Source organism: Aythya fuligula, chromosome 4, assembly GCF_009819795.1.
Source record: "Aythya fuligula isolate bAytFul2 chromosome 4, bAytFul2.pri, whole genome shotgun sequence".
Classification (NCBI taxonomy): Eukaryota; Metazoa; Chordata; class Aves; order Anseriformes; family Anatidae; genus Aythya; species Aythya fuligula.
The window spans coordinates 7,769,023-7,793,601 of NC_045562.1; the positions used below are offsets into that span (position 1 = coordinate 7,769,023).

General features: G+C 43.0%; 1 protein-coding gene across 2 annotated transcripts in view; it reads left to right on the forward strand.

Annotated features, from left to right (window-relative positions):
- Positions 1–24,579, forward strand: part of TSPAN5 (tetraspanin 5) — a 73,152-nt gene that overhangs the window by 36,732 nt on the left and 11,841 nt on the right. For both annotated transcript variants that reach the window (XM_032186030.1, XM_032186032.1), the window contains exons 2-3: positions 14,078–14,128; positions 23,717–23,863. In XM_032186030.1, the coding sequence (XP_032041921.1) occupies positions 14,078–14,128; positions 23,717–23,863 (198 nt within the window). The remainder of the gene's footprint in view (positions 1–14,077; positions 14,129–23,716; positions 23,864–24,579) is intronic.

Below are 24,579 nucleotides of genomic sequence, written 5' to 3' on the forward strand. Positions count from 1 at the left end.
GTGTTTGGAAACAGCAACTCTCCGAAGTAACTGCAGTCTCGGTCCTTGATGCATGTGAGTGACCATAAAAAGGAAACACCACAAACAGAACCACCGGTGCTCGTTTGTGCTCAATTCTCTTCTTAGGATCTACAGAAAAAATAAATTAGTCATAGGTCGAGGCTTGTTTTTGCTCATATTGTTTAAAGTTGTTCCAAGCGTTGAGTTGCATGCGCTACTCTTACTTTGAAGGGAAATAGGTTTACAATTTTTTGGCCTAATCCCCAGTTAGCGGGATTTAGCGGACAGAATTTTAATAACGAAAAGGGTTACAAATTAATACCAAAAGATAATACTTCTGAATATTTCGTAAAGCATCCCAAAAGCTAAATGGAACGTGGGAATATGAAAGAGCTTTATTTTTAGTTCTGTTCTTCATTCAGCCAAGCATAAATTGATTAGATACTGCGCTCCTTGTCTTATAGTGTTTTTCTTCCATGTCAATTTTACCAGAACTGTAGCAGTAACTTCATAAGAGGGCTTGTCAGAGTTAATCATTTCAGCAGTAGAATAAAGCAGTGATATGTAATGAAATGTGTATTAAGTATTAAACGTTTTAGTGACTTCTATGGAAAAAAATAGTACACCTCTGAGGCCTTTTTTCTGACTTCTAAAATATATTAAAAGATCAGATTACCATCATCTGTTTATTTTTTATTTTTTGCTATAATGGCACCAATCTATTGCTCCTAATCCCTTTTTGTAGACACTGTGGGATTAAAAAGCCACGCTATGCAATTTCACTGAAATGAGTGTTATTTTTTTTTGGTAATTTGCTGTAACAATGTACTCTATTCACTCAGCAGTAATTCAAAACGAAGAATTCCCCTTATGAATCCATTGGACGTTTCCTGATCCTTATTAATTACTGTCCAGGTTGCAGCCTGCGTTTCGTGGGATGGATTTGAGCAATTGTGAGGAAATGTCACGCAGCACAGATAAACTCACCTCCATTGACGGCGCTTGTTCAAAGAGTGGTCTCTGAGAAGTGGATCAGGGATAATTTGTCTTGATTAAAACGTCGCTGGCTTTGAGCTGGTTCACATGCTTCTGGCAAAACTTGCTGCTGCCTAAATGGTGAGGTGATGGAGGACACGAGGTTGCTTGTGTATGAACATTTTTGGCACTTATTTTTTCTGGAGAAGGTATTGGATCTTGGGGTGGAAGAATTTCACTTCAGGATTTTTTTTTTTTCCTATGCAAAACAAATAGCAGTAGCGTTGTTAAGTTAAAGATATTAAAAATAGCTGTCTTTCTACGATGGGAAAATTTATATAGAAGGACTTCCTCAGTGCCTGTTTTTAAAGGTGTGGGAGGGATAGATGAGGAACTACTGGTTAAGTTATCAAGCTTGATAACATGACAGTTTGCAGTTTCTAATCTGCAAATTCAGGGTAAAAAAAAACAAAAAACAAAAAACCTAAAAGCTGAAATTGTGACATCAGGATACTTTAAAAAAAGATTTTATAATTTCTCATTGATAAGAAGGACTACAGCAGCTGGGAGCCTGTGTGCTGGGGTCTCGCCAGAGGTGTGGAGAAATGGAAGCCCATCGTTTCTTGAGGAGCAGGCCGTGGTTCCTGGCATTTCAGAGGTCACTTGTTGGCCACAGACCACCTCCGTTTTAAAACCAGATCTTTTTCGGTGTTAACTTGAATTTCATTTTGCGTGCCGTGACAGGGCGTCGCGTTCGCTTCCACTCTGAAATGAGGTAGCGAGAACTTACCTGGATGCTTATCGTGCAGCTTTCCATGCTCCGTGTGGTGAGAGTGTGCTAAGAATAGCAGTTGCTTACTGTAGTGCCAAGAGGACTTCTTCAGATGGGCAATTTTCAAGTTCACTGAGCACAGGAAAACAAACCAATTTGAGTTTAACTGCAGTATAAATATTAGAAAGGAGTCAGACCTACAAAAACACCCTTTAAAGAAAAAGGAAAAAAGGGAAGGGAGGGAAAATGCAAGTCCGAGGTACAGGATTTTTTTATATAGTTCCTGATTATATTTTCTCTTTTGAAGCCGGAAAAATATTCTGGTCAATATGAAAAAAAAATATGATAACAAAAATATGCCATTTGTTTTTTTTTCCCCATTTTTGGGTGTCCTAATATTGTGCATTAACTTACAAGACTGTACGGGAGAATACTGTACAGGTTTTTAAGTGTATGTATATATGAATGTGTACACATGTGGTAGGTTTGTTGCCTGTATTATTGCTATTCCTGTGTAATTCTGGGACAGCAGAGTGGCTGGGTACGCGGGAAGTCCTTAGTGACGGGATCTGGAAGAGTGAATTAAGTAGAAAGTCTATCCCCGAGCTTAAGCTGAGCTCTTAATTGTATTGCTTCTGTCAGGTGAGATTGACCCACAGAGCTGCTGTCGTGTTATCCTGGCACAAACTCCCAGTGCTTTCAGCCCCGACTTATGGAAAACTTGCATAGCAATGTGGTGAATTACTCAAAATACATTTTCTTTACTGTTTGTTCCAATGCATAGAACAAGCTATCTGGGAGCTTGGGGTCCTTGTTTTTTTTTTCCCCCCCACAGTTACTGCTGATTCACATGACAGAAGCAGGCAGATTACCAGGGCCCCTGCTTAAGTTGTTGTTACATTGATTGGTGAAGTTGTGCTTAGAAGGAAATCAATGTCTTTTATATATGAGTGTATTCTTAGGACTCAAACCGGATCCAATTATTTTATATTTACTGGGAGGTGAGAATCGAGGAAATCCTTAAGCTGATGAAAAGAGTGAACTCTCTAAATGTTATTATTATTTTTGTTGTTGTTGTTGTTTTTTTGTTTTCTCCTCCAGGAAAGGTGAGACCTGCAAGATGCCTTAGTTTTGCTAGGAGGTAACCATTTAAAGAAAATTGGACTACAGCATTCTGTGGAAGAATGCAGAAATATAGGTAGCTATTCTGGGAGGTGAAACCCTTTAAGCTGCAAAACTGATTGCTTGTAGTGTAAAGTGGCAAAGCAGAAGATCTGGGAAGGGTGGTAAATGTTCCGATCAAAATTTGGCTTTCTGAAGAAAATATTTTTAAAGAGGAGATGCAGCAGGTGGCTTCAGATCCTGCGGCTCTATTTTTAGCTTACTGAGCCTGTGATAGAAATGGGTGGCTTCAGAACAAAGAACAACTTACTGGTTTACCACTGTGTGTTTGTTTCCACTTCCCACTTTAACTATGTTTGTGTTAATAAGTAAGTTCTTCTAAGCCGGGTACCCGGGACTTCAGCAGTAACTGGGGGAGGTTTTTTAAAAGCTTCTGGCACTTCCCAGCTGCAATTACAGTCAGAAGGGAAAACCTGGAGGATAACACCTTAGTTTCATGTGATCGTTGTATGCACTTTGCCTGGAGAACTAACGACGCCAGATCTCTTCCACACTTTTTCCAACATCCAAAAAAAAGAATATATTTTTTTCCAAACATCTTTGGTTCTGTTGTCTACCTCTAGGTTGATGCGGTGTCGTACGGGAACAGACAGTTGGCCCAGCCAGCAGCCAAACCCAATCTCTCTTAGTCACTGGAAGCGTTGCAGAGTGTGGGCTTGCTCCTTCTGCTGCTGCTTTCACAGCTCCAGCCTCCACATGGCCTCGCGTCTGGTCATGAGCTCTCTGTTTGTGCACAGACAGCGGTGGGGGAGCGCCGGGGGCTCGCTTCACCAAACGGGGCTTCGAAGTGCCCCCCTGGTGCATCCCGGGGGATTCTCGGCTTGCCTGGAGCTGTGCAGGAGAGGCACGAGTAGGAGTGAGGCAGCGAGAGACTGAACTGCTGGTGAGGAAAGCTAGGCCACGGATCCCTTGTCCTGCATCGTTACACAAACATCATACGGATCGACTGCAGTTCAGGCCAGGGGAAGAACCCCACTCCTGAATTTGGGGCTCATCCCTTACACACACAACTCATTTCCCCTTCTGCTCTGAGGCAGGAGATGGCAGTGCTAATTACTGCGTGAACTGGAGGCAAGGCCAAAAGCTATCACTGACATCTCTGTCCTCACTGCTCTCCTTTCTCTCCCTTTTCGGTGCCCCCAGGGCGGCTGCTGTAGAGTATAGTGGCACGATTTGGTGCATCAGGGTAGAGGGTCAGGCAGCACCCTGCACTTGCTTGTTCCTATTTGGTGCTGACCGAAATCAAGCAGAGGCCACACGAGTGCAGCCAGGAGAGCGAGTCGGGGCCAAAACCACAGCTGCAGTCCCCTGGGCCCCTTCCGTGCTCCCTGCCTGGACATGGGTCAGTGCTTTCCTTGCCAGGTGTCATGGGATCGATGGGAGATATGGACGGAGGTACGTCTAAATGACACACAGATTCCGACTGGGTACAATCAGAGTGAAAAGTCAAATTCGGAAAAGAGAAGAGCTGCCAGCAGCAGGAGAGCTGGGGTTAGAGGAGTGGGGGGCACCCAAGTGGAACAGTCACACGAGGGGCTGTTGAGGACATGCTGCCTAATTTAAAAACAGACAAGTGAAAGAGAGAGTGGGGTTATCTTGTGAGCTTTTGTGTGTTTGCATTTAAATGTAGGCTCGCTGGGATGTCTCCTTAGCAGTGTGTAGGTTACTGCACAATTAACAAACCTGCAGTTTTACACAATCAGGTCCAGCTGCATCCTAATTGTCATGGGCCTATGTCCACGTGTCTCGAGAGCCCGGGTTCATTTCTGTGTGCTGACGGGGCACAGTGGGGTCTCCTACAGGAGCCGTAAGGCACACGGTAACCTGAAGAGCTGGACGCTGCTGGTGCCAGCGTCAATGTGACATTTGAAAGAGGAGCCTGCAGGTATTTGGTGGACTGCAGCCACACCAGATTCTTTCAGTGGTGCTGGCCACTTCAGACCTTTGTAGAATTAGGGGAATGAGGAAAAATTATAGAAAGCAATTATATTTTTTTCTGAGGATTTTTTAAAATGTCATAAAATCTTGTTTTGCCCTTTTTCACATCCCATCACCTCGCTAGCTTGCAGACAGATGCTCAGAATCCCATGGCTGTTTTCTGTCATCCCTCCAGTGAACAAATTTTCAGCTTAGAGCAGATACATCTATTTTCTGACTTCTGCAGCATACGACACTGTGTGTGGAGAGTTAAACTCCCTTCCATCCTCACGGCCCATATGCTCGGCCCTCCTACTGCTCCAGTTTGTTTGTGGTCACCTTTCTTCGCTACGAGGAGGACGCGAGGTGCCGGGGAAGGGTTCTTGCTGTGACAGTTTGTCACCAGTTGTGCGTCGCCCAAGACCTTTTTTCCTCTCGCTCTTCCTCTGTGTAGCCCAACGCAGATTAATTGCAATGTTTGTGCCGCAGGGAAGGACCAAATTTGAAGGTCTCTTCCTGTCTCCTGATGTTTCGGTTCAAGTGAAGGAGTATCTAAAAATGTGAGCGGAAAAAACAACCGAACAAAAACTAAAGCAAAACAAAAAGGAAAATAATTTATGTTCTGAAAGACTTCTGACTTCGTAGTGGATGAACTAAGATGCAGATTAAGGGGGAAACTTTCCATTCTGAAGGGTTTTGAAATGGGAGAGAAACGCCTGAGATGGAAGAGCAAGCAAGCGGACTGTTCTGCATTTTCTTGGGCATATTAGTCAAGACACAAATTGAGTTGTTTTTTTTAAAAGGCACAGGAAAAAGTTGTTTGATGTTGCTTTTCCTTGCTCAGTGACATTTTTGTTCTTCGCGTTTACTTCTGGAGAGTTTGGAAGTGGCTTCCAAATATACGTGCTCTTAAACAAAAGCAGGGCAGAAAGCTGGAGGAACTATGTTAAGAGTGGTTTCCTCTCCAAATCCCTTTCTGGGAAAGCACGCTGCTGCCTTTCAGGTTGTCTCCTCTGCTGCTGCCTGTGCGTTTGTCACGGTTACTGGCTGGACAGTAAAACCAAAATCGTTGCCTTTGGGTAAAGCTGCAGTAATGTTTTTAAGATCCTAAGCTGTTTTTTTTTTCTCTGCAGTGTTAGGCTGGTGCTGTTGTGCTGCAAAGTGTTTATTTTCTCAGCCTGCTTGGCTTCAAATTGCAGAGCAGGCAGGGAGGTGTTGAGCTCCGGGTTAGCCGTGTAATGCTGCACGTGTTCTCCATTTGTGCTCAAGTTTTTCTCCCAGCCCTACCTTTTATCCCTGCCTTCTTTATGCTGGTGTTTTTAGCTGGAATTAATTGTCTCTGGCTAACAGCTTGAGGTGCATCCTTTGCTCCTTCTATGAAGATTAGGGGCGAGGAGTCTGCTGGTGGGGCACTCAGGAGGCCTTTGGAGCCCCTCACTCTGACAGAGGTCTGCTGTTTTTATTCAGTTTGTGCCCTAACACGTCACTGTCATGCCGTGTGCCCAAAGCAGCACTGTTCAACAAGGTCTCGTGGGACTCTTAAAGGCAGAGTTCCCCAGAGTCGTATTAACTTTGACCCAAATGAGCCAAGCACAGCAGCTTTTGCCTGGAAGGCTTGCCTTGGGACCCTGTGGGTTGCAGAGGTCCCGCTTGAGATTCTGCGTAGGACAAATGTTCCATGGGAAACTGATTTTCTGTGGCACCCAATGCTAAAAACGGGATGTTTTCTGTTAAAGCAGTGTCCAAACAAGCATGAAAACTTGCCAAGGATTCTTTTTTTCCTATTAAGAAGCCGCTTTGTGCTCTGATAACACCTTCTGCCTGGAAATCCTTCTGGGGCTGAGCAGGAAGCAAGGAAATCCATTTCCCGTCTGTGCTCCGTTTCCAATCCATTTCCACTGTCCTCCTCGCTAATGACTGTGCAGGTAAAGCTGGGATCAAACAAGCAGCAGCTTTGCTCTTACAGATAAGGGTGAAAATGAGCTTGTCTGGTGGGCTCGTGCTCCCTGCACGCTGCCTCCTCCGTGGAGGAGCGGTGGGCAAGGACTGACCGCAGGAGCACAGCTCTGCAGCAGTAGGGTCTTTGTAAGGCAGCATCACTCCCTTTTTATAGCTTTGCTCCTAGCGAGCCATCTGTACGTACTACAGCTACGTTTCCACATCCCTCAAAGAGATTTTGTAATGCTTTTTTTTTTTTTTTTTTTCCCTACTGATACGCCTCAACAGGAGGAATTGGCTATTAGCATTTGTGCAAGCTGGAAGGTCTTACAGGAGGCAAAGGCAATGCAGTCATCAGGAATCAGAGTTTGTGGAAATAACATAGTTCAAAGCGACAATGAAATCAGGAATGAAAGATGGTACCTAACATATGAACCTTTTGTATGACCTAGAAGATACTGCTCATGCTGTTGGTTGGGTTGGTACCATATGAGAACAGATCCTTTCACAGTAAGTTGGAAACCTTACAACATGGTTGTGTTTCTTCAACACGTTTATTCTTCAAACAAACGTAATGCCTCCAAATGGAATGAAATGGCCATGATAGCACTGCATAGTCCCCAAAACAAGTCCAGCACGGGTGCCAGGAGCAGAACCTCCCCAGGGCGCCGCATCGCGTTAAGCAGCCCTGATTTGAAGGGGCACCTTGCAGAAGCGAAGAGCGTTTCCCCTACATGTTTAGTCAAGCCCCCGATTCCTCTGTGGAGAATGATGAATAATAGAGGTGCTTTTGATGCTGTCTGGAAACAAGACAAAGGGTCAGCAGCCTGTTTCAGTTAGCCACGCAGCTGTTTTACGGCTGCTTTTGTGCACTGCCAAACGGTGGAACTTGTGCCGAGGAATAAAACCTGCAGGTAAACAGCGCTGCGACCATTTGGTGCCTCCTGTTTGTTCCTCCGTGCTTCTGTTTGAAAAGAATTTGGAATCACAAGTTTGTTTGCTCTACCCCCTGCCAAGTCATGTTATTGCAGAAATGACAGATTGATGTCTACTTCTGCAAATTTTACCTTCAGTGGAAGATAGAAAGCTATCTTGTAGTATAAAAGTATCTAAAAAAAACCTTTAATTTTGACATAAAGTAAAAAATTTGACTTAAATTGATGAATAACCAAATACATCAAGGGCACATGGCGGTAGCTTCTAGATTTAGGAAGAAGCAGTTCCCTACACGAGAAACTGCCAGGGTAGGTTACCTTCTCGTCTGGAACAGAATCTTTCAGAGCCCTGGTCCACAGACCATCTGTGCCTCCAAAAGCTGCCCTGGGAGGCCTACACAACCATGCTTAATATTTAATCATTAATTTTTTAATTTTGGGCAGTTACAGTGTAATGGGAAATGTTGAGTGTAAAGGGAGATGTTGAGCGTTGACAGTGGCTAAAAGCACTACCCGTTGGCTGTGTCCCGCTAGTGCATGGGCTGCAGGGTTCAAAACCATAAAGAACTTCACAGCCCCTCGTGTATCTGCTCATCGTAATTGTTCCTGGATATTGGAAGATAGCTCGGAAGCAAAGCCAGGGAAGAGGCCCACGACAAGGTGCACGCAGCAGTTTCTCAGTCTTCCCACGCAGGACCTGAGTTTGGAGAGTCTCGCTGGAACTTGGAAAGAGTTAAGTTTAGTTTATCTAGGCTTGAGGGGAGTTGTTATTCCAAAAGTTGGAGCAGGAGAAATTGAGTCTAATTCATCCTCCTTTTTTTTTTTTTTTCTGTTTTCCAGTATATCAATTTCTGTGGACAAGAGGAGAGGGACTTGAGTCTTTAGGGACTCTTGCTCCAAGCTGATTGGCAGTACTTACAATTGCACCACCAGAAAGCAATAAAATAAATACATAGAGCAACTGTAACACAAAGCAGATGTCTTGCTTTTGCAATTAAAGAACTGGAGAAGGCAATAAGAAAAATAATAGCAAATGTCTGCGCGTTTGGGAGGGTGAAGTATATCTGGCTTACTTTTAAAACAAACAAAACGGAAAACCCCATACTGGTGCAAATAATAAATACATTAACAGTTCCAGTACCTTGCACTGAAAAGTGGGGTCTCTACAAGCTTAATTCGTCATTAGAAAGCATCATGGTAAGAGTTGTGCGAGATGGAGCAGACAGCTTTTCTCTCCGTGTTCTCAGGTCTGGTTTTCTACTTTGGGGGATTGTATAAAATCAGTTATGTCTCCGATACAGCTGAGCAAAAAATGTGTGAAAACTGGGATTTGTTTCTTCTCCATGTATGCGTTGGGAGGAAACAGGTATCACAGGGACAGTAATCTGTGAAATGTAGTTTAATGTATTTTTAAAAGCTGAACACAGAAAGGAATTTGACGTCTTTTAATCTATGTTCAGTCTATATCCGAACGCCGCTTTGAACCAAAATGGTAATTAGTCACCTACGCAGCATCTTCATTCACCAGCTGTAGTACATGGAGTTTTCTTGCTGGTAATGTCTCAAAGCAAACAAGAAATGGGCTTTAGGTGAGCACGTTCTTTGTAAGCATTACCATAAATATGTCAGCGTGTACGTACATTTTGAGTAGTTTGCCTTTCCCATAGTCACGGGGTGTGTTTAGCCACCTGGAAATGAGATGCTGTACCTGTTCGTGTTGGGAATGGAAACATTGCTGGAACTGGAGAGGAGGAAAAAAGGGGTTCACTGGGGTTTTAGAGCTGTTTAGGAACTTGTCAGTGCTGCTTGTATATACGTGCAGGGCTCAGAAGCCCTGTACTTCCCTGCTTATGTTTCAGGATGTGAAATATTACTCTCCGTGTTGTCCCGATCACTGCTGCATTTGTCAGTAAGACGGTGCACCCTGCTTTCCCTCGCTGTGCTGGCTTGAGCCACGCAGGAGGAGGTCCTGCTGTGTGGGTTGCTGCAGGATCCTGCAGGGAAGAGTCGCCGAACCGGCTGTAGGACCCTGAGTTTTCTCACTAATGCTGCACGCAGCGCTTGGGGCAGCTGGCAGGTCTACGTGCTGCCTCAACACAGGGCTTAAAAACATAATAATAATAATAATAAAACACCATCGTGAGGAAGTTCTGGTTCTGAACTTTCACAAGTTTGACGTGTTCCTGCTAGTGCGCGTGTAATGAGGTGGGGAAGGGAAATCTCAGGCAGCTGTGCCGTAGCACTTCCCCGCTCAACTCTTCACTAACACGTTCACACACAGACCTACGCTGGTTTATGCACATGGCAGAGTAACAGACCTTTTTGCTGCTCGGTCTGCAGCTGTCGGGCTTTTGGTTGAAACCCGGTGCCAGGTTACTTAAGAATGTCAGCTGCAACGAAACGTTCGCTATACGAGGCACCGCCTGATGGCTCTGCTTAAGTTCATCTCCCTCTAAAATGGTATCGAGTATTTACATTGCTATTTACCTCAGCATCCCTTAGATGAAATGCCGTTCTGTATCCCTAGCAACTAAGAGTCATTTACTTCCATGCAGGCAAGACTGGGAATAAGATATATGCAGCTTGAAACACTTATCCATCAATCCACTTCTGAAAACTGCACATAAACTCTGTAAGTAGGGCAACAGCACAAGTATTGCTACACTTTCTGCTGTGAAATACCCACGCTCCTTATAGAAGAGGAATCTAAACACATTTATTTGATGTTTACAGACTGAAAGCCTATGGCTCAAAAAGTACTATTGTGCAAGTTTTTTGTAACGCTGTAATACTCTGGAGGAATATTTCAATGTTCTCTTGCAAATTGCTGTTTAAAAAAAAAAAATAATCAAGGTTTTACGAGCTCTGTCCCAGATCCGGTGACCATTTACAGTCAGGCGAAATGGTCATACTAGATGTCTGTGGAGAATTGAGGCCATCTTTGTCTGTATATATTGTTTAGTAGATAACGAGGCCAACTTCCACCTTTTTATTACTCGTTGGAATAATTTAAAGGATGTGAATGAAATTTTCCAGACTTAACCGAGAAGATGTGGATACTTGTCATCCTCTCCTCACGTGCTTAGGATGTGAAGAAGTTTTCCTTCTGGTTGCAGGCAAGCAGAATAAGACCTTCTCGGAGCCATCTGCAGAGGGATTACAAGATAAGCAGGATATACATCCTGCTTTGCCTCTGCTTCTAACAGCAAAAATCCCCCTGCGTTTTTGCTAAGCACTTTCTGCTTCTCTTAGGCTACACAAAAGTTTTTCCTAATTGTCAAGAGATGCCGGAGTTAATCCTGGAGAGAGGTACAAGTCTCCTGGTGAACATCTCTCTCGTGCCAGAGGGGATTATCGAGAGCATTCCTCGGAGCTTCACCCTACAGCAGGCTGGTTGTGCAGAAGTGGGCATTGCTTGGGAGCGATCCTGGGGGGTTAGGTTGGCAGCGTGCCTAGCTCAGTATCTTGGTTTAAATGGTGCAAGTAGAGTTTGGCGAGGGAAGGAGGCGTTCAAGCAACAGAGCATCAATACAGTGATCTCTTCCTGCTTATTTTCTCCTGCTAATCGATGGTTTGAAAACTCTCTGAGCCAGAAGCTATGTCAAAGTCACTCTTCGTTAGCTGTGGATCCTCCATTAATTTATCTAACCCTGTATTCTGGATGCCAGGAAGTGTTTGACTTGTTCAGCATCCCCTTTCATGTTCCCATCCCAACCCTTTTCTTCTCCTAATGGGTCTTGACCATTGTTCCTTTTTCACCAGCTGCTCAAAAGGCAACTGGACAGAGATTTCTGTTTTGGAATATGAAGAGGACAGAGCAGCAAGTAAATCTGTGAGTCCTCTTGGAGAGTTTTCAAGAGGATCAATTTCCTGGGTTTTGTTAACAGGCTTGCCAGAAGCTTGACAATCTCAGTTTTTTTAGGTGCTTCAGCTTAGCATTGTACATTCTCCTCTCAGTTTACAGGTTGAGTAACGAGATCAGTCTGGCTTGAGACCCATATAGTCTGCTATAAGTTACCTTCGGCAACCTGTGAGGTAATACCTTATCCCTGTATCTCTCAGCAGCTGCTGAAGAATAAGAACACTCAACTGGATTAAATTTAATAAAGCTGGTAGATCTGAGACAGACTTGCAGCTGATGTGTATGGCTGTTAAGTTACGTATGTGTGCACTGATCAAATTCTTTTTTATTTTTCTATGCTCACTCAGTTCAAAACTATGTTAAGCTCCTTGCAAAACATAGTGCTTTGTGTCTCTCTAGAAGTAAAAATTCTCTGCTTCCAAATGCACTTATGGATTATTTTTTTTTTAAATAATGTTTCTTTTACCCCACTCCCATTCCTTCGTCCTTGCTACTTTTGGCTGTGTAAGAAAGAAGGAAAGGAGCTTGATATGGCAAAAAAATAAAAAAATAAAATAAAAAAAAGAGAGAGAACTTAACTGCACTTGTCTGAAAGTGATTTGGAAACTTGTGCAGCTTAATCTTGTCAAGTTTCAAATAAGCAGCCCAGTCAGAAGGATTATACACACTTCTGGCAAGCTGTGCAACCACAGAGAAAGAACAGTCCTGATGCAGGTAAGATAACCTTTTCCTGCTCACGTGGTGTACCGCAGGAGACTGTACTTTCTAATCCATTTTTTATATTTTATAGACAATTAAGGCTGCTGAAATTGCAGACTTTCTTGACCTGTTTTTCTATTCAAGAACATTTTCAATTCTCCTTGTCTTTAATACAGCCAAGCTTGTGACGGATCCCTTGCTGCCTTGTAGTATTGTTTAAATTTGCCATCGTGACTCTTGGAGTCAAAAAGGAGAGCGTCACTCCTGTTAGCATAGATGTGCTTCTGGGTGAGCTGGCGGCGTGTAGCAGTGCTGGGCAGGCAGAGCACGCTTGCAGGAGATATCACAGAGATATGAGGGGTATTGGGGGACTTCAGGGTATTGCAGTGAGGATGTAATCCCCTTGATGCTGAGTTATGCTGTATGGAAATTCCTGTGGTATGGAAGCTAGAACTGCCACTTAAAGTTAGCGTAGATAACAAAGAAGGAATCTTGCTTTGAAGCTGGTGAAATCACTTCTGGGAAAGCTTTTAATGTTGATATTCCTGCCTCCTCCCACTTCTAAACAGAAAAACATTTCTGTCCTGTTTTGCAAAGAAAAATCGTTAGGATACTTAGCTGTTTATGCAGATCTTAAGAGAAAACATGCTACGTGCCAAAGTAAATCTGTGCGCTGTGTTGTCCAGAAACCACAAGGAAAAACAAGTTTGATGTTCAAGCACCATTCAATTACATGCCCTGAAATTAGAGTGTGTGTAATTTTCTTTTTAGCTAGCACTTCGGTTTAAAAAAAACAGGGATTAAAGTTGGACAGGTGGATGTTTAGAGATGTGCTTAGCCTCCCAGTATATGTTTTATTTTTCAGTACTCTGTGTGATTGGTACTGTATCACGCCAAATATACAGTGGTGGTGTCAAGAGGTGGAGTCTGCCTTTTCTGCTTGTTTCACAGATGCTTTGTGTGGATTTTGTATGGAAATCCTGTAGTATGTGGAGGGCAAGGATACACTTAAATTATTTAGTGGACTGGAGAATACGGGGATGTAGCAAACCTAGATACTGCGCTCCTTTCCATCATTGTTGGAAGGCATTTTCTTCTCTGAGTTCACTACTTTTGAATCCCTTGGTGGAGAAAGGACGGTCTTTCATGCATTCCTTTATGAAATACAGAAACGTTCAGTATGAAAAGGGTTAGTAAATGTTGGCTTTAGTTTTTAAAAATTCTTACTCTTTCAGACCTGTGAAGTCAATCCCCCCACCTCCCCCTTCCCCAAACCCAGTGTTATATTATGTTTAAACATCTTTCTATGTCTCTGGATAATATTGCTAAAACAGATAGTAAAAGTATATTTAGGCTCTCTTTTAATCCCCTTCTCTTAATGAGTGGTCTGTGAGAGCTGTGAGGACTGTTGTTCTGTGCGTGTGGTGGATAATACAACAGCAAAATAACGTGTTGCTTGCTTGTGAAGTTTGCCTTGGGGCAGTCTGACAAGCCAAGAAGCCTTATTTGTGTGATGCTGTGAAAGTGACATTTATTGTATCTACTATTTGTATGTAGAACATCCCTGAATGAGCTATGCAACCTTGAAAGTCCCCTCAGTTTTACTGGTTGAGTTGTAAAATAAATTAAAAAAAAACACACTGTATGCATATTCTAAAACTCTTGCTAAGCTCCCAAAGTCCAGATAAAATTGATTTTCCAACACAAAGGATGAGGTAATATGAATGTTTAAATAAATAAATCTCTAAATTTGTAGTTCCCATTCTGATATTTTTTTAATTTTATTTTTCCTTTTAGTTCCTTGGCATAGCATTTCTTGGCATTGGATTGTGGGCATGGAATGAAAAGGTAAGTTGAATGTGGCATCAGACTCACCTTATTTCTTTTTTTTTTCTGGTGAAATACTGGAATAGCAGTATGCTGCACGTTTTGTGTGTCCACACAGTTTCTACTGAAACAAAATCAAGCTTCTCTGTCAAATAAAACCTTGGCTTGGCTCACCTAAAGGAAGATCCTTGGCATTTTTCCTGAGAACGCTTTGGCAAGGAATCATGGCTGACACTTGCACATAAAATAACCATTGCAACCCATGCACGCTCCAGCGGCAGCACAGGCGCTGGATCGCTCTGCTGAAGGCGGTGTTGGCAGCACGGCCCTGCTGCACGTGGCCCCGGGAAGGGAGAGGGAGCCTGCGCCTCTCAGGGGGCAGCTTCTTGAAAGAGAGCCTCTCCAGCCTCCTTGCTGAACGTAGCAGGCTAGCTGCTGCTCCTCTTAAGGAACAGCAAACCAAACCTGAGACAAAACAATTGGTTTTCCTTACGCAAATGAATTTGTCCACTGGCTTTCTGTTTCGAGGCTGTAAAATCAACTTGGAAATGAGAAGAAGGGGAAATAAGGGTGGGGAGAGAGAACCCACTTGTGAACCAGAGCCTAATTTTTAGCTTGCTTGCTGCAGAGCTTGGGAAGAAGATAAAATATCAAAGCATAATACACAAAACAAGTCAGTATGTACTGGGTTACTGAATGAAGAGCTTGGCCGTAATGTATCAGCTGAAATTAAAGCCAGGAGTTTCCTTTTCTTCTTCGTTTAAAAAGCTAAGTTGAAAATAATAAGACATGGTTGATAGCAATGGTACTATGATATTTAGTTACATAATGTTTTTCTTTTCTGATGGAAAACAAAGTAAGTTCCAAAGTGATGTTCACTTCAGGCATAACTGGTGCTTGCAGCAGAACAAAACAACACATTGGAAACATTGGAGTTTTGCCACTTAAATGCAGGACAAATTTTGCTGATTCAGAAGTGATTTATTGACTTAAAATCTAATTGCTCTGTGCATGTGCCTTGGTTACTGATAATTACAAATAGTATTTCTCAGGGCTAGTAATAGGGTATTAACTAACTTGCACTGTATACACCCATATATGCAAGTTTGTGTTTGTATATATAATGTGTATGTATGTATATGCATGTGTATTTACCTACTGTATGATGCTCATGTTGGATGGCTTGAATAGGCTTGGAAAAAGAGTGCTGTCACTCAGCAAAATGTAAAAACATGTTTAATTTAATTCTCTGAGCATACTCACAGAGCTTATGATGCTGATGTTTAAGCCTCAGAGAAGTACTTTATTTCAGAGTGGCTTCCCAGGCAAGTTTTTAATGTTTTTATATCGTTCCAGTGGTAACACAAATGATTCCTGTTTAGAATAAATGAGCATGTAAAGGGAAATGAGCTATAGTCTAGTTTGTGTAGTCTAAAATACACCACCCCTACAGCTTGAGGTTGTTCAAGCAGAAAGATGGCTTGTTAGGTTTTACATATCTTCTGTATGTGAAACCGCCTCCACTTCCAAGTAAAAATGCTTTGGGTTCATAATTGTTAATAACCAGAAGCCAAAGCTCATGTTTTTACTTGAGATCTGGACATCTGTTATCGTGCCATCTTAAACCCTCAGTAGTCAGATCCTGCAAGAGGGAAGAAATGTCATGTTGTTTTTAAGACAAGCAAATAAAACCTATTGCAGTTTAATAGGCATCAGCTCAGGCTCCATATGCGGTAGGTTTTCATGTGTAAATGAATAAATAAAATGCTGTTTCTTGCTCGAAAGCAAAGGTCTTCCCTTGAAAATGAGCATCATCTCTCCCCAACTGCTGCCCTGTGGTGCTTAGTGTGTACTGCTTCAGTTTGTGGTCTCATCAATCAAAATGCGGTATAGGTACAGAAGAACTGCAATGCTCACGAGCATAGAGAGGCTTGATTTTTTTTTTTGTAGCAGGAATTATGGAAGCATGGCCCTGTGGCAAGCCAGTTCGGGACCTTTTCTTCATGCAGCTCTCCGGGGGACAGTACATGGCCAGGCCCAAAGCTGCAGGGCCGAGTGCCAGGTAGCCGTAGGCCTCGTGGAGCTGCAGGGGGGAAGAGCAGTTACAGCCCCTGTGGAGTTGTTCTTGCGGTGTGCCTCTTGGCCATTCTGGTCTGCTGTCAACAGTGAATCAGCTTTGCAGAAAAGGACCTGTAGATCCTGGTGGGCTCCTGGTTGACCGTGAGCTAGCTGCTGGCATCCTGGCCCACGTTAGGCAAACAATTGCTGCCCTCTGCTCAGCGCTGGTGAGGCCACACCTGGAGAGCTGGGTCCTCTTCTGGGCTCCCCACCCTGAGAGAGACCAGCAGAGGGTCATGAGGATAACGAAGAAACTGGAGCTGAGAGAGCTGGGACTGCTCTGCCTGGAGAAGAGGAGGCTCAGGGAGATCTCAGCAAGGGATCTTCAGGATTGGGTATTCAGAAGGGCTTCTCCACTGTGAGCTGGTACGATGGTGGAGAGGATGTTATTTCTGTCTTGAGTCATCTGGCTTTATATCCAGCTGTGTTGCTCCATATCCTGGCCATCAAGTTGCATATACTTTTGCTGTGTCAAAGAATCTTTTTTAAGATAGAAAGATTGTGTACAAGGCCATGTTAAAAATGCAGGATGTAATGAAGTAGTCCACGTTTTACAGAAGTCCTGTTTGCTGCTGGGTAAGAACAGTTTGTGGTAGATCTGTGGATATGGTGGCTGGTTTCTCTTAGCTAGGTTGGCTTGAATTCCCCCCTTTAAACTTTGTTTTAAAGAAAAAAGAAAGAAAAAAGAGAGAAAAAAAAAAAAAAAAAAAAAAGCACACTGTACAGTCTCGTGACCTTCCTTTGCAGGGAGGCGAAAGAGCTCATTTGTCAACCAGGCAGCAGAATTGGCCTGACAGCCAGGCGGCCAGGCCTAAACAAAAAGTGGGCAATTAGCATTCTGAGTCATGAACCTGGCAGAGAGCTGGGGGGGCAATAAACTCAGGGCATGAATAAAGCTATCTATACATGGATGCACTATATAGCTCACAGTCTCACAGTGTTTTCAGGCACGCTGCAGTTGGGCTTGCACCATTGAAAAAACAAAAGTAATCCACAGCAGCTGGTTTTATTTCCCCCCCACACACCCGACTAGTAGCATGAACATTGTTAGCATAGAAAGAGTGTGTACTAAAGAGCTTGTGGTAAGCCCAAGCAACTTAAGCTACATTTACTCAGTAGCAGGTGGAAAAAAGTTTCACTGACTTTTTTTTTTAAAGCATTTCAAGCATTTTTTTTTTGTTCTGGTGACTTTTTAAAAATCAACTAACATCGTACAACTAACATCGTACAAAAATTGGTTGAATTATGTTAAATAATGTGGTCTTAAGGCTCATTGAGAGTGTTCGTGGTATGATGCCAGTAGGTACTTGGGAAAACAAACTTCCAGGTTCTCCTGCTACCTGCAGCAGAGTTATATGCAAGTGCAGTGAGAATGAACTATGAATTGCTTATCTGTCTTCTGACACTTCACAGGACCATCTGTGGAGTGGGAGCTTTTAGCAGAAACGTTTAGGGGTCTGCACTAGGCAGCAGGTTGCAAAGGTAGAGATGCTAAGGTGGGGAAAAAATGGACAGATCCTTGCAGAATTTGTCAGACTTAGTTCCCATATAAAGTTGTCTGAAATGAGGAGGGAGAAGTGGAGGAGGCTGATCACGTGCATAAATATGGTTTGAAGGCTTTTCGTGATTAAATCAGCATAACTAGAAAATACTCCAACTCAGAAGGCAGGCTGTGCGATTTGGAGCACCAGCACGGTACTTCTGTGTGCCTGCATGATTTTCTTGGTGAGCAGGAGCTCCAGATCTGGATTTCAAGGTTTAAGCTGGACTTTTACATGTCATTGAGACTGGCTTTGGTGCTCTAGGACAGGCTAAACTCCCTACATAGAAACAGCCATTGTTGGTCAGCCCAAATCTGCCTCCCTCTTGCCCTGAAATTAAAACTACAGTGTTTTTATTTTTTCAAGAAGGAATTCTTGCTGCTCTTTACTGTCTCAGTAAGGGGCAAACGTCAAGAGGGAGTGATACAGCAGTTGCTCCATAGTTGTTGCTCGTGCATGTCCATTATTTAGCTCTTCTAAAAAAAAAAAACAGTTGCTGACAGCAAAATGCTGTTCATGTCCTGTGGGTCCTCACAAGCTGAAGGGTACTCAAAGCATATTTCTTGCTTCTGTGGGTTTTTACATGACTGGGAAGGACAGAAGGGTATATTAATACTCTCTGTTGCCTTTAATTTAAATTTCAGTACCTAAAGATGCATTATCTAAAGAGGCCCTTAAATTGTTTACTAGCGTTCCAAGATCTTGTAACCATTAATCCAGAAAAAGGCAAAAATCTGTATCTCAAATGTGTTTATGCCAGCCATTTGCCTATTGAACTCTGCCTTGCCCTGACAAGGCGGTTAATTCTCCTTCATTAGGAGCTTGGAAAATAAAGTTCTGCTGCTGTTACTGTTTGCTGTGGAAATGCAAAACCAACAAAAATCAAGGAAATAAGTTTTGTAAACATCCCCCACCTCGTTTCTCTCTCGCAAAGACAAAATTCTGGAGTGGAATTAATTTGGCATGTTTCAATGGCTATTGTTCTGTTCCTCACGCTCATTCAGATGCGCAGCATGGAGGAACGGCATGAATTTTATGACTAGGAAAGTAGACATTTTTCCATTTTAAAATAATACATTTGGAAATACTTTTATTTCCCATCACTCTCGTATGTTCCTGTTTGCCAGTGTTTCTAAGTCCTGCAGACAAGCTTGTGGGAAGGTTAATCCTCGGCCTGCAGAGAAGAAATGTTTCTGAAGGTCTCATATTGCTGAATCTTTCTTCTGACCATTTTATTTTTTACCCCAGAAGTGGAATTCTGCAGCAGAAATGTTTAGTGGCTTTTTTTTTTCCTGTCTTATTTTGTTGTTGTTGTTTCCTCTGCTTTCTCCCATCCTCCTTGTGTTGGTTTCTCCTTTTTAATAGCCTGCTGGGTTGTTGTTTTTCATGGGGACTGTTGAGTCCTGTTCTTTCACATTCACCCTGGTGGGCCGAAGTGTGCTTTCACAGTGTTACCACCTCTTTGTTCCCTACAACAATTATTCTCCTAAGTTGTCTCTGACTCCACATATCTCGAATTTTCATTACTGGGTCAGCTTTCCAGAGCTGCTGCTGTCTGTAGTGCTTCTGCTTGAAGCTGTGTGCTGCTGTTTTCTTCAGTCCAGTTCTAGTGTGATGGGCTGAATGCCTGCCGTTGGCGGAGAACATGGATTATATATCCCAGGGGCACGTCTTCCTTTGTAAGTAACCTAGGTTGTGTGCTCTGAGACTGTTACCTGATGTGGTAACTCGGGGAGTCCCTTTAAAGGAGCTCACCTAAAATGCTAATGTAGATCTGTGGACATGGGAAGAAGTCACCTTAGGAAGGTAACTGCAGTTTTGTAAGATCTTCCGAGAGGTCTAGCTTGGCCAGCTGGTGTTTGTTGGTGTGGCAGAAGGCACCACCACTGCTGCTCCTGCCACTCCTTTGCTGGGAAAGGAGCAGGTCCTGCCGTTTCACTTGGCTTTTCTCCTGAGTTGGTGTGTGGCAGGAGTATGAGATTGGTCTTTTCTGTTGCGCTCCTGTCTCGTGCTATCCTAGTGACTGCAATCAAATCCACTTCACAGGTAAAAGAACTTTATTTGTAACTTCACCATCACCGATTTTAGCTCAGTTATGGATGATGATTTTGTCCCTTCACAACCCCAAACAAATTTTTGACTTGTGGTGGATGAAAAAGTTAAATAAAAACCCAGGTGCTCAAGTGTACAGCAGGCAATTGAGGCTGGGGGAACAGAGCAAGCAGATGAGCTGGAGATCAGCCAGGGGACGTGTCCTGCTGGTTCCCCTTGTGGGGCTACAGCAGAGCCCTGGATTGATGCCATTGTGAGAAGGAAAGTAACACAACGCATCTTCGCGTGGTGTTTACTGCCATGTAAAGATCATGCTTATGTCTAAACCACCAAGAAGGTGCCCAGAAACATGACCATACCTCTGAATTATGAACATAGGTTTAAGAAAAAAGCTTTCCTTCATTTATATCAGGAGTAAGTACAACTATTTAGCAGTAAAGATTGGACTACTGCAGTAGTGTTGCTGAGAAAAATCCTTTTTATTTGTAGAAAGCCCAACTTTAAAGGATTTACGGGCAGTCTGTTTAGGAATTGCATCCCTGCAAGAGATGAGCTGGTTACAAGAATGACCGGTAGGCTAAAGACGGGATAAAGACAGAATTGGCCACTACCAGATCACTGTGCATCTCTGCCAAACTTTGCCCAGAAGTCAGCCACAACAATGACAAAAGCCTGAATACCGTGGTAAAAGGCATTACAGGAACCTGCAGTGGGTAGGAAGAGCATGCGCCTGTAGGAGCATACATCCAGTTCAGTTTATCAGTATAAAATGAAATAATGTTCCTCAGTCGTTGCCCTGCTGCTCGGAGCAAAATAAGCTTTTCTTTAAAGTATTGCACTGCTGTTTCTCCTTGGAGAGCTTACGTGTAAGTGTCCAGAAAAAAAAAAGCAAATCTGGAAGATGACTGAACCGTATTTCAGCAGTAAGCAGCAATCTTCTATCAGCCTACCTCTGTGCATGTCTAGCTGTAACCACAGAGCATTATCTGTGTTTGTCATTCCTGCTGCTAGCTATTGTTTTATTGCCAAAGCCTCTCTGAAGACTGTATATCCTGAGGTGTCTCTCCAGAATACTGATAACTTGGAATTCGTATGCAGAGAGCACACAGTACAAACGAGAATTACGCGGTGTACGCCTTGTGCTGTCAGGATGTATTACTTGGGGTTTATCCAGGCTGGGCTGATGATTGCCATATGCAGACTAGCAAAAGATGCACATAAAGGTGCTCTCCAAGGACAGCAAACAACAGCAGATAAAGCTCACATTGTTCTCCTTCGGTGCTTGTCAGATGAGAGCATCCTGAGGAGTCAGAGCTGGGAGGAGACCACGGACGTGATGAGTGACTTTTGCCAGGGGGCTGCCTGCTTGTGCCGTGCCAGGGTGGCAAGAGCCTGGCAGTGGTAGAAAATCAAGTAAGGTGGGAAAGGGCACGATCAGAAAGGGAATATAAATACAACTGGTTTGCTAAATTTTGTCATCATTGAGCGTGACAATACAAATTTGGTCTATTTCTTCTTACTAACACTTCCTTATATCAGGACTAGCTTCTCTAAGAGCAGCGTCTCCAAGTGTGAGCTGAATTTCACTTGGATTTCATCTTGCATTTGAATTCTACTTTCATATGGAAAGAACTTGATTGGACATACTAATTTGCTGGTTTTTAAGAAAGACAAAGTGTCTGACGAAGAGAGGCTTAAATGACTGCTCGTCCTTCTGGATTTTTTGAAGTAAAATAATTGCAATACAAAGGCAACATCCTTTCTCCAGTGGCTGTTTTCACATTCTGCTACGTTATAGTGCATTAATTCACAAAATGAGCTAACGTTGAAAGAAATGAGGAGTAGTTTTTGCTTAAGGCATAATTTCTTCTCATCTTATGCAAAAAGAGAAAACAGAGAGAGGACTTTGAAACTTGGTTAGAAGTCATTACAGCAGACCTTTTCCCTGGGGCAGAGCTTGTGTCTCCTGACTTGCATATGTCCAAGGCTGTGCCTTTTTTGGAGGTTTGTGTGTTAGATTATACTGCTTAATGTTTGTTATTCTTCACCAGGAAGTTATGCCTTTGATTTCTTTTCTGTGGCATATGTAATGAAGCAACGGTGGTGGAAGACTTCTGCATGAGTTGATTTAGTGTTAATGACTGATAAAAGCTGAGTGCAGCCTGGCTTGTACCACCTCATCACTAGCTGCTTAGAAAAGGGGCTGTGCCAACGGGTCTGCTTGCACATTGCCTCTGAGCAGCGTTGTGTTAGTTATGCCTTTTGTCTATTTTGGTCTATATAATGAATGAAAACAGGACTAATACTACATATAAGGTTGGAGTAAAGTGTGAATGCGATTGTTTTTGTGTCCCTCTGTCAGGCAGCAGCTACCTGTAGGAGGAGGGAGAGAACGTCGCTGATGTTGTGGTTTGTTGTTTGTAACTCACTGTCAGTTTTGCGTGGGCAATTATGGACGTGGTTGCAGACTGTGGAGTGCTGCATTAGAGATAGCGGGTATATCACTATTTACATGCTATGGGTGGTCCAAATTGAGTATAAAAAAAATATCACAGATCCAAAGCCACAGTTGTTAGCTGTTAACAATGTTACTAATGACTTTTGGAAACGATGCTATGATAACATCCTTCAGAACTATAGCTGTTGTGGGAGCCTTTCAAAGAAGCAAAGGGAGTACGGACAGGAACAAGAAAAAGGATGAAGTACTTGAGAATAAATCTGCAGATACGGAGCTGTAGAGGAGAAGGTTTGTGTTGTTGCTTTTCAAACCACAGCTCATTCAGGAGTTAACAGAGAGAAAAGTAGTCCAAAGCACTCAGCGTGGGCTCAGGCTTCTCTGAGAGAATACATGGAGAAACGTCCACTGCAGCAGCGTGCTTTGCATCGACCTATGGCACCAGGGAGTTGAATGAAGAAATAGTGATACTTCAGCTTTTTTGCTGCCAAAAGGCTCTGGGAAGTTGTAACTGTTCCTGTGCAAGCTCACTGGAATAAGGAAAACTTTGTGTTTGCTCCTTGACGTGACCCATCTGTTCAACATCAGCCAAACTCTGGTTAAAATGTGTTCAGAAAAATAAAATAGTTCCTTGGGACTACTGGCGTCGCAACCCAGGCTCCATTTCTGAGGAGGCAATGGCATTACAAGCAGACCGTGCTGACTGTCATATCTAAAATACAGAATATGTAATCTACCATATGATAGGTATAACCTAAGCTAGTGCAAACCGCCTCCTAAGACAAGTCCTTGAACTGCCTTCTGTCCTTCTAAGAGACTTAACACTAATTTCAATTTTTCTTCCTGCTAACTGATTAGTCAGTAGCCATACTGATATCGTGACTTCTTGATGTGTAGATGACTGAAGTTTTAATCGAGCTTGTCAAAATCTGTTGCTGCAAAATGCTGCAGATAACCTAGGAGCTCGCTTCTAATTTCTGTCACTTGTATGTAGTGAGCCTAAATGCTAAATTCAAGATGTGCTTGCTGTTGACTGCTTTTTCTATCAGAACATTTATAACCGTGTGCTTACATAAACAACGTATATGATACCTCCCCATGGGTAATAAAATTGAGGTAAATTTTATTCGAATGTCTATTCTTACTTTCTGGCAGACTACTTCTTCTGGCTGCAGATGCAGCAAAATGCCCTGTGGGTTTTTGCAGAAGACTCTAGAAGCACGTTTTGTTTTCCATTCCAGGTGTTGATTCAGAAATACTCTACTTACTCACCCTTTTCATCTCTTCATTGGATGCAAAGATCTTATTGTGTTTTCTTGTTGTACTGAAGGACATTTATTTGCTGTATGCCTCTCCCTTTTTAAAAAGGAGAAATGCAAGCCGAATTTGTACAACAGAAAGTTTGAAGACATCTGTTATACCTTGGCATTGTTTCTTTCCCAGGGAGTGCTGTCCAACATCTCCTCCATCACCGACCTGGGAGGCTTTGATCCAGTTTGGCTCTTCCTCGTGGTAGGAGGAGTTATGTTCATTTTGGGATTTGCAGGATGCATTGGAGCTTTGCGAGAAAACACCTTCCTTCTCAAATTTGTAAGTAGCCTTTGCAACTGTGGCATTCACTGGTTACACGGCGTAAGTCACCTTCTGTGTTCCTGCTTAGCTGTGTAAAGGCCTTAAAATGCCTTTTGGGGGGGGTGGGATGTGACCCTGATTCATTGCTGAATGTCAACTGAAGACTTACAAATTCATGATTCTTTCCTCCACTCTCCCAGCCTCCAGAGCTGGGCACAGCCTGGGCAGTATTAGTTTTCATAGCCATTAACTGCTGATATACACAAAAAGGGTTCCAGTGAAACAACTGCCTTCAAGTGCTTGATTTGGCTCCCACAAACTCATTGTATTGCAGGAGGAGGTGGTTGACAGTTACGATTCTTGAGGCATTTTTAAAGCAGCTTGGGATAGTTCTAGTTTGCTCTTGCTTTAAAAAAAAAAAAAAAAAAGAAAAAGAAAAAAGGAAAGAAAAGCTATTGTAACATTTTTTTTTTCTTCTGCCTTGCTTCTCTCAGCTTGCCTAAAATGAACCCATCTGCTGTACCAGAAATAGCTTCCTATACGGCAGCTGATGGAGAAATTAAAAATGCATCTGAACAAACACAGAGAGCATATTAAAAAGAAACTTAAAGAGGCAGTTGCAAAAGAGATGGACTTCCAGTAGATGAGGACCCCTGTCTGTTTAAAACACTGTGGGCTCAGTGGAGATGCTTAGAGAAAGTGGCAGATCATTAGTAATGCCTTTGGCATCCATT